At 28.1% G+C, this 11,010-nt stretch overlaps 1 protein-coding gene across 3 annotated transcripts; it reads right to left on the bottom strand.

The window, feature by feature from the left end:
• Window positions 1-430: 430 nt before the first annotated feature.
• Window positions 431-10,257, bottom strand: LOC118064415 (MAGUK p55 subfamily member 2-like). Of its 3 annotated transcripts, XM_035078979.1 has the most exons (8): window positions 10,129-10,252; window positions 8,004-8,119; window positions 5,626-5,922; window positions 4,558-4,794; window positions 3,846-4,320; window positions 3,091-3,425; window positions 2,402-2,476; window positions 431-1,279 (listed from the first exon to the last, which is right to left on the bottom strand). In XM_035078979.1, exons 1-8 carry the CDS (start codon window positions 10,223-10,225, stop codon window positions 1,103-1,105), a joined length of 1,809 nt encoding a protein of 602 aa, XP_034934870.1. In that variant the 5' UTR covers window positions 10,226-10,252; the 3' UTR covers window positions 431-1,102. The 3 variants fall into 3 exon arrangements, with proteins under 3 accessions (XP_034934870.1, XP_034934871.1, XP_034934872.1); XM_035078980.1 differs by lacking the exon at window positions 2,402-2,476 and having other exon boundaries at window positions 10,129-10,257; XM_035078981.1 differs by lacking the exons at window positions 8,004-8,119; window positions 10,129-10,252 and adding an exon at window positions 6,687-6,824.
• Window positions 10,258-11,010: the final 753 nt, after the last annotated feature.

The raw sequence follows: 11,010 nt of genomic DNA, 5'->3' as shown, positions 1-11,010 counted from the left end.
AAGAATCAAAGACCTGACAAATTACTATGCTACACTCTACTTTCTCATCAATTTCAACAAAAATAGTATGGGTTTATTGAAAAATAACAAAATAAAACTATTTTTTACTGACAAAAATTTTTTCTCTCCGTGTGTGAAATACCTCAATTGAAGAGAGAATTGCTCTTGAGCGACATTAATTTGAGGACGGATATCCTTCTCCCTACCCGTGTGAATCAATACATGGGTTGTTATCTATTGATCACAACGAAAGCATTCATGAACTAGACTGTTCGTATAAAATCCTGCACTTATGTTGACGAAATATTCTTCGAACTATTATAATACGATTAATAATAACAAAAATAAATTGATTCAATTTATAATTAATCTATTATATTATCTTATAATAAAATAGAAATATGGTCTTTGAAATCGGAGATACATCTACTTTCATTCAATAATATAAATGTATATTTTATAATAACTTTGTACATTAAAGTCACTTGTCAAGTGACTAAGATACAAAACACATTTATCATCACAATTTTCCAAGTTTTTACAACAATATATCACCTCGTAGCACACGCAATAGATTTAACAGCTAACTTAGTATTTAATTTATAATAATTACTTTTATATCTTTTCCATCTGCTGCTAGAGTTACCGTTTTTCTTATTATTGGTACAATAATATTGTTAATTCGATACATAATAAGGTAGTCAATAAGCTTAGTTGATACATAATAAATCTACAAAAAAGTAATCTAAGCAAATATAAAACAATCTAAATACTTATTGCATCGTAAATTAATTTCTTACGGAAAACAAGAACAATGTTTTATTAATGTTAATCCTTAAATTCAAATGGACGGCTCTTAAGAATACGTTTTATTTATATTTAATGATTAATAATTATTTTATATCATTAACTTAATTTCTGTCGTTTCTAATAAATGATAAAGAAATCAGTTTGTTAAAATTATTTGATTTTTAAGTAAATTTTTGTGGATTAAAATAAAACAACTTTGATAGAATTTAATGATCAAATTAATCAATTCAGAATATTCTCGAGACTCATTCATGATTGATGAGTAATATGTCAGAAAAAATAATTTTTTAGTTTAATAAATCCAATTAACAGGTACCCATTGATGTTCAGTAGCAAGAGCATCTAATGCTGCTACCACTTGTCTGAATGTATTGTCAAAATCTTCATTTACTATTACCATGTCGATGTATTTTTCATAAGCTCGTTGTAAGGCTGCGGACTCTTCTAAAGTTGATCGTAAATCATCTTCCTGAAAAAGATAGAAATTGTGTGAATGAGGAAAATATAAGTAGAAAAATTTTTTTTTATTCTTCAATTGACAATGTTATCTATAAATTCAAAAGAAATAGATATTCAGTAGTTATTTGATAATAATCAAATACAATAGTTATCAATGACTTGAAGGCACACTGAATAGATTTCGAACAAATTATTGTGGGTCTTATCTACTTGTAAATCCACATAATCCAGTCGAGACATTGAAGTAACATCAGGATTTTCCTGGATGATTAAAAATATCAGGAATTATTTCTAGATTTGGTAGAAATAATTATTAATGTTTAAAATCGTACTCATATTTCACGATAAAGGATAAGATAGCTAAAGAAACGGTTTTCATCGAAGTTTTTTGTGATTATTTTGTAAACAATAGGTGATACGAAAAAAAATTTTTTCAAAAAAATTGAAAATCTTTACATTTTACATAAAAAAGTTTCTTAGACTTTATTTACTATTTCTAATAGTTTGGCTGTAAATAGATGATGAAAATAAAAATACCCAAAATTTATAATTTTTATTATTATTGGAATTTAACTCGTGATAAAATAAATGTCTTTACTATTGTTCATTATTTTTAACAATTTAATGAAGAATTTCTAATATCTTCCGCTATGAAATATTCACCTCTTTGAGTCATGCTTTTTCCTACTGCATATTTTGACCTGAAATTTTGTACTCGGTGATTTTTGGGGTCGCTGATCACGAATCGGAGGTTATATTTTTATAATTTTCAAATCCAATATGGCGGACCAAATTTGTGAACTTCTATCAAATTTCACTAAAATTAGTATACAGAGGTTTTTGGGGATGCTGATCACAAATATGAGCTTAGATTTGCAAAATTCAAGATGGCGAATCCAAAATGGTGGCCTAAATTTTGTGCAATTGAATCGTTGAGAACCTGAAAACCCTCGTACACAAATATTCAGACCAAAATATGCAGTAAAACATTTTTGACAGCGGTTTAAATAGGTGGTGCTCTGGCAGTATCACTGTGACTCAAAGGGTTAAATAATTTTTTTCTTAGACAATGTAATAAAATATTTCAAATACAAAGTAATATATAAGATAATGTAAACGTGCAAATACAAACCTCATATAATGATGCAAGCGATTCTAAGGTCCTAGCACGTCTTGAACTGTATCTTATGGAGCTTTGGCGATCAAACTACCAAAAATCAACATCAAACATATACAAAATCAATTTTCAAATAGCATAACAAAATTTTAAAAATATATGTGTAACATAAGCATGCAAAAGTTCAATATACTAACATATTAATGCTTATCAATTTTCATTATTAAAATTTATACTCGACCAGATTTTAGTTATTCGAGTATTAACTTTCATTAATAAAATTTAAAGTAGGTAATAACTGTAGGGAATCATGTCTTTGATTGTTTAAGAATTTTTTAGAAGGAAACGATTTTTAATTTCTCTTGACAAAATAACTAAAAACACTAGATCATTTATTGATATGATGACAGTAATTTATGCTAGATGTGAGATAAACTATCACAGAACACTAAAATTATGAATTATTTTTTGTACTCGTGCAGTCATGACAGCTAATCCTTAAAAGCTGAACTTTCAACGCAATCGTTACAAAAATATCTTCAAATGCTTTATAAAATGATTTGAATAACTTTCTACAATGTCGAGCATAAATAAATATTGAACAATTGTTTGAGTACCAATCTGTTGAAATAATATTTCATTTCAGATATTTAATAAATAAACTATAATTTACAAGAATAAAATACCAGATATCAATAAATTACCGTTAGATTGCGACTGCTGGCACCTGTAGATCTTCCAACATCATAAAGAACCTTTAGCTGCTCCATTCCAGGCGCAGCGATAAAAATGACATAAGGCATGAACTCGGTACTGTTATGTAAAGTCTTGAGAGCACCTGGACTACAATCTAAGACACACATTTTTCCAGCACGAATCAACTCCCTGATAGAATCTAATTTTGTTCCGTACAGATGACCACCGTGTTCACCAAATTCCAAATATCGATGTTGTTTTATATCATCTTCCATTGTTTCTCGATCAGTGAACCAATAGCTTTTACCATTTTCTTCGAGTACTCTCGGTGGTCTTGATGTATCTATAAAAATTTCTCGTCAAAATTTATTTTATTCAACGTTTAATAATAAAAACGAATAGTTATAAAGGTACAAATCGTACATTAAGTAATCAATCGATATTAATCGAATCGATGCATCGTATCGAGATTCTTTATTTAACAGATTTTACTATTTCAATTTTTTCACATTAAATAAGCGACTGTATAATAATCAATATATAAATTATATAACAATCGATATTGGTCAAATCGATTATCAAACAGTTATGCAACTTTGACATTTTTTTTTATAATAATTTTTTTATAATAAAAGTTTGAGAAATTAACATTGATGTTTTAAAATATCGATAAATCACAATTCATTAGTTCGTTTCGCGATTGTGAAAAATTAATCATTGTCATTTGATTGCGACTTTTAATCGTATAAAATTTCATACTTACAAGGAACAATGGTTCCAAACTTTTCGGGATCACTATTAATAAGTCGATTTTTTAGCGTCCGTCGTCCTACACCTCTTGGCCCCACCAAAGCTAAAGTCTTACGTCTAAATGGTGGCATTCTTGCAACTTCTTCATATAACAAAAGTTCCGCACTATCGAATTCTCCATTCGCCTTCGATTCATACATTTTTCTTTTTTTTTTGCGTGAAACCCGAGTTCCGCATATTCCAATTTTGTGAACAAAATCGGCTTCAGGTGGTACGAAAGCTTTTCTCCGTTCTTCAAGTTCTAACGAAGGAATTAATCCTGGTGAACTTAAACCTTCACCTTCGACTTTTCGAGCTTGCCACCAATTTGGATCTGCTTGGTCGACAATCTGAAGAATGTCACCTTTTTGGAAAGAAAGGCCGATTTCTCGACAAGGCAAAAGTGTATCATCTGTCGGATTGTAGTCGAAGAGTGCTCTCATATAACACTAGCAAAAAAATAATGACTGACATGATTCTCTTAAGTTAATAATCAATATTCAAAGACCAACTCAAGAACGTTCAATCAGTCGAATTAGAATTATAAAATTACATTATTGATTATTAAACAATTGACGAACAAATTATCGATTGTACAACTTTAAAGTTGTCATTTTATTTTTATAAATGGATCAAAAATTTTGAAACTACTGTATATTGTTATTAAATTAACTCTTTTCACTTACTGTTGATTTTATAGGCTTATTACTATCATTGGAAATACCAGATGCAACTTTTAATGTAAGATTTTCTTTAGCTGCTTGAATTTCTTGTTGAAGTTGATCTGGAGAACGAACTGACTTTCCATTGACTTCCATAATCACTTCACCAGATTTCAGAAGACCTTGACGAGACACAGAGCTGCCTCCAAGTATCCTTGCAATGATGAGATTACCAGACTCATCAATTTGAACAGTTAAACCCTGAAAAATTATATTTTCCATAATTTTACTTTATTAAAAAATTTTTATTGAATAATAGTCAAATTGAAGCTGAAACATGGCCGTAAAAAAGTGCTTTAATCGTTGGTAAGACAGAAGACTACAGAGACTAACAAATTAACCTAAACCCAGTTTATTCAGATTATTTCAGAAACTATGAAAGATATGGGAAAAAATTTTAAATAAAAATTGTAGAGCCTGCAATTTTACATGAAAATGGCCGTTACTCTTTAATTCCCATCTCACATGGTTTAGTCACAAAACGACAATAAAGATGAGAGACTGCATTTTTCACCATTTTTCATCTTTATTATCGTTTATAGCTAAACTAAGTGAGATAGAGATTAAAGCGTAATCATCTTCTTCATTGAATATTTAAAGTCAGATCTTTATTTTTTATCCAAAACTTTTTTCCGCATCTTTTAGAGTTTAACTGTAAGATTTGAAAAAATGGAAAAAAATGTTCAATATAGAAAAACGCTGCTTCACCTTTAATGCCATTTTACAGCTAATGAACAATAACAGATAGATATAAAAGTCTTCGATATTTTTTGTGTAAAATCACAAGATCTTAATCGTTTGTACGAAATTTTCTTTTGTATCTTTCATAGTTTATGAAATAATCACAAAAAACTGAAACGAACATTAATTGTCTAGGTTGTCTGATCCCTTTCCTGGGATTGGGATAACATTTTGATGATTACTAATTACTTTTAACACTTCCAAAATTATTCCTAAAATTTTTAGCCATGTAGAAAAATCCGGATTTCTCGGTTCCAATGGATGATCTACTATGTATGTAAATTAACGCACCAGAGGTTCATTTGCTTGCCGCCTGAGTCCAACAACTCGCACCGTTTGTGTTCTTTCATCAGTCGGCATTGTTGATAAAAATGTACAAGTTTTTGCTGGAGTTTTACGACCTTTAATTACTGCGTCATGCGTTTCCAAAAGTGCTTTCAAGTGTGAACCCTTCAGTAATTTTGAAAGCTGTCGGGCGTTCGTATCTTTTGACTTCTCAAATGTGTGTGTTATTTCATTCGTAAGGTCACAAACCTCAAAATAAATTGGATCTACCAATTTCGGTGGCTCTTCTAGTCTTTCTTGGAGCTGAAAAAAAACAACAAATTACACAAATAAGTTGAAAGTTTTGTTTTATGTCTAAAAATCGATGGATATAATAATAATCTTGATTGTTTTGGAGTCATAAAAAAACGATTTCATTGACATTTCGAGACTTTTTTTAATATTGTTCTTATTCATCACTTTCGAATATTTCGTAATAACGTTTTGATGCTTTTCTTTGTTTTTTCTTCACCTCAATCGTTGAATTTGAAAAAATGAAATACATTCAAAACTTCTAATAACAATAAAGAACTGCAATGAAAATAAATTTTTTCCATAAGTAAAATTTTTGCAAATATTATTTTTTAGATCGATAAATCACTTCTTAAAAATTACGACAGTTTTAATCAAAAAGCTAATTCCTATAATATGATTTTCTGATATATTATATTATATAAGTCGTTGCTATTAATACCTTTTAAACTGAAAAAAAAATATATCAAACATTAGATGATAAATAAGACAGTAAAATGATGAAAATTTAAACTAAATACTCTTGACGATGAAGGCCTGAATCTCTTGGTATTTTTTGATACGAAAACAATGATAAAATAGAATAATTATCCAACAATTTGCTGTTTAAGTTTATAAAAAATATATTTATAGCTCTCTCGTGTCAGTTGGACACTCCCACATATGTACAATATTCTCATGTAATACACATTGAGACTTAGAGAAACGTTTTTTCCAAGAATAATCCAAAGATGACTACGAAATTGATTTGATAACGTATTTTACTTAGAACTCACATGTACCAGAAGTCAATTTGGCTTAAATTTATAAAAAAAAACCCATTAAAAGTAGACTTGAAGTAGTTAACGAAAGTCACGAAGTGTCACGAAGACTCACAAAGCCGCGCCTAACTACCTCTTCTCTTTCATTCTACAATTTCCCGTGGTCAGTGGCTTTTGAGAACAGGTGGGGGATCGTAGCGCACTCGTGGTATGCAACAATCGGTTATATTAAAGCCAGTGCCGTGTCTAGATTATCGAGGGCCTTTTTTAAATTAATTCTTCTGATTCAGTGGTCGTCAAAGTTCGTAACATAATAATATTTTTTTTGTAATCTTATCAATTAATTTTGTAATGGCTTATTTGGTTATAGAAATATCAATTACTAAATAATCATTAAAAAATAGAATAAAATTATCAAATTCTACATTAATTGGTAATCGTGGAAATAAAATTAAACAGTTTAATTAAATTATTATTGATTAAGATTGAATTGATTTTTTTTTTGCTGAAAAAATTTACAATAAATCCTATTTGCAGAACATGTTGATGGTGAAATATATAAAGAAAATTTCTCTATACCATTCAAAGAATTTTAATAATAATTAATTTTATCTCTTCTCTCACACGTTATTTCTCTTTATTGTTGTCATGTTCGCAATAAGTCAGAAGACACATATGAGTCTTTTTATGTTGTTATTTTTCTATTAGAAAAAATAAAAAAATTAATGTCATCAAGATAAGTTGTAATTTTAAAAAAATGTATTATTAGCAAAATGATTAAGTTAATTCTATTCATTATTCATAAAATTATCTTGTAAACTATGGAAGATACAAAAAAAAATTTGAATAAAAATTAAAAATCTTTTAATTTTACATAAAAAAAGAAATCATACTCTAATATATATCTCCTTCAGTTTAACTGCAAAGTAAGAATAAATATGAGGAAATGTTAGAAAATCGATTCCGCTATCTGTATTTCCGTTTTTTGGCTGAATTATAAAAGATAAGGTAACAGGTTTGAGGATATCTTGTAAGTAAAATTTTAATTTCTACTTTTATTTGAAACTTTTTCCATAGTTTTTAAGATAATTTCAATTTTTCAAGTTTTAAAACTATTCTCTAAAATTTTGAAATATGCTGAACAATTCTGATTTCACAACTTTACTTAGTAGATGACAAATTAAATCTCATTTAATTTCGACAAATTGCAATGAAAGTACTAAGTATATCCTTCCTTTAAAAAGACCTGATTTAATTATGTTCAAAATTTCATTAATCACTATAGTTATAATCGAATAAATTAAAGAAAACATTTTGTTAAAAATGACTTACCTTAACAAGGGAATTCACAATAGGACTTTCCAATAATCCTTTGAGAAAAACAAGATCAGTATCGTCTGCCACTCGTCCAAGTTCCTCGAGATTTTCCCTTACATGCATGAAGGCAGCTGAAACAATCATGACACAATTTTCGATTACATCCACTGTACCTAGGCGTACATATATATGCACTATGTATATGTATTCAGCAATGCGTTTGTATACGATGTGTTCTTAGAATGAATAGTGGGAGTGGAAGAGGGTGCGCAATGGCGTCAAGTACACTTGTAGGGGTGAAATCTAGTGGGGTGTGGTTATTTCGATCAATAATAACTGGTTTCAATATTTCATAGGTAAATTTTTATGTTCACAATGTTATTCAATGGATTCGTTTTTTTCATCAGAATAGATGAAATACATGGAAAAAAGTTTTTGCCTTACCTATTGAACCCATATTGTAAATTGAATGGATTAACGAAAATTCGGAACCTTTGCTTGATAAATTTATTTTTAGGATGAAATAAGATTTTTCCAGTTTTGTTTTACCCAATAATTTCGCAATTACAACCATATGAACTTAACTGAAACAATGTCTTAGTAGCCATTTATTGAGAAACGTTTATCTGGTCCGTATTAAATGAATTTGTTACAATATAAAAGATTAACATTAGATTAAGTATTTTCTTTACATTCCAATAACCAAGTGTTTGAATAATTAAAGATATCTTTTGATATCCTTTTTTCTTTAAATAATAGTTAATTATTATTATTAAAACTTAATTGGATTATATTGACTGAAAATATATTGTAGTTTAAAAAAAAATACTTAATTGAAAAGTATGAAAAACATTTAAACCATTAATATTATTTACCTATGAGATTGAAAAAATGTGAAATGAATGCAAACTTTTTCCCAAGAATAAACTCTACTCACTTTTCGTCTATATTTATTTTAAAACTTGATACTGCTTCGATTCGTTAACATGAAAAAATATCAAGTAGGCAAAGAAGGAAACTATGTTATATTTTTAAAGTTTGAAAAGTTATCTCAGAATAATAATTGAAAAAACAAAAAAAAAAGGGTAGACACAACTATTTTGGTTAGTATTTATAAAAAATTGTTGAAAAAGATTAAAGAGGAAAAATCTAAAATCACACTAAGTGACATCTAATGCACGATAAAAATTACAATAATAATGTGAAATTATGGAATCTAGTATTCAACTCTTTAATGACCCTGAAATTGTAGTTCATTAATTTTCCTTTTCAATTCTTTAGTTAATATTAATTACTTATATACTTTCTTCAACTAATCGATGTATAGTTGACTTTCTATTTGCAAGATTTGTAGAAAAACAAACACTAATTATCAACATAATTATTATCTGTGATTTTAGGTCACAGTTGTTGAAAGGTTGCTAAATTATGTAATAAGTAGCTTACAATTAATTAAAGATAATAAAAAAAAACAATAGACAAATCAACGATATTATTCAACATCACTAGTTTATAACAACTGATCATATTAATTATCTTATTTATTTTCATTAATGAAAAATACAATCTAGTCCAATCAACAATGAGACCAGTCTCAACTTTCTACAACTGATGATTCTCGTGATATTTAATTGATTATATCAAGAGTACCACTGTTTGTTAAACAATTGATCGTAGCTCATCAACAAATAAACTTTTTGAAGTTATTTTTTTTTTTAATCAGAAGTGATATTTATGCCAAATATGTAAACAAACTTGGCATTGATTAATTGTCATTACTTTTCACGATAAAAATAATATGCAAATTCGATAGAATTTGCCATAATGCATGTTTTTCATAAAGCTATTTTTTATAAACAAAAAAGCACATTTTGCCATGTCGATAGAAATTTATATTGATTTCCCTGCCGTCACTAAAAACACCTTAATGAACAAATTCGGTTAATTTTCAACTAACTTTCAATTTTCGCCCTTGTTCGAAGCATATTGACTAATTACTTTTTTTAAATTATAAAACATAATTAATTTGGTTGTTTTAATAATAGCCTCTCTAGTGGAAAACTTTTTTAACTTATCATTTTTTAAAAATTTATAAATAATTTTCGTCATTAATGTGATTGATAAAACAAAAAGTATTTACCATTTTCCACATGATTTTTTTCACTATTATTTAATTTGTCAATACTTGCAAGAAGACGACAATTTTCACTTTTATTTTTCTTTTCAAAAAACACCATTTCTATTATTCGATCCAGCTTGATTTATGTTTTTTTCTATTATTATTGTTATTTAATACCACTAGGAATAGAATTTACATTTATCTATCAATACAAATTTAAAATAAGAAAGTCCATTTTTTACTATCGTTGAAATTTGAATCAAACAATAAAAAAAAATAATGATAAAAATTTTTAAAAAAGATGAGTAGACAACTGTCTGATTTCAGTCTTCAATAAAAGAATCCTACTGCTGCAAGTCCGTCTAACGTTATTCGAAGTTACACCTGTCGAGTATTTTACAGTTAGAGTGGGGGAAGTAGATTTCTGTCTGGAGTCTAAGGTAGTTCCCTTGGATTCTTATAATATAATAACGTTATGAGTTAGTTGATGGTAGATTATCAATGACACATCATCCATTTCTTTGAATGAATGAATTAATAATCCATTTTTGAATAAATACAATTAGTCCAGTTAAATAAGGGAAATGGGATAATGTTGGTTCGCTGCAACCAAAGTAATGATTTATAGATGACTAGATCGGAAATTTTGCGAGGAACACGATGGTGTGGGTTAAAAATATTTGGCACGCATAGAGGGGGGAGTAAATCGCGACCCGATTTTATACACAATTATATATATAAACAGATAGTGAATTAAATTTCCTATCGATCTAGCTTTTTTGGGTACTTTTTTCTAATTTTTTAGCGCAAAAAAAAATTATGTGGGAGAGAAAAAATTTATATCTCCCGCATAATTACCTCAATCAAGCTGAAACTGTACATACATGTTCTTTACATCTCTAA

The sequence above is a fragment of the Chelonus insularis genome, unplaced genomic scaffold, assembly GCF_013357705.1.
Source record: "Chelonus insularis isolate UGA/USDA-ARS -01 unplaced genomic scaffold, ASM1335770v1 contig_18_pilon, whole genome shotgun sequence".
Taxonomy (NCBI): domain Eukaryota; kingdom Metazoa; phylum Arthropoda; class Insecta; order Hymenoptera; family Braconidae; genus Chelonus; species Chelonus insularis.
Note: the sequence above shows the minus strand (reverse complement) of the source record. Positions and strands in the feature narration are given on the sequence as shown.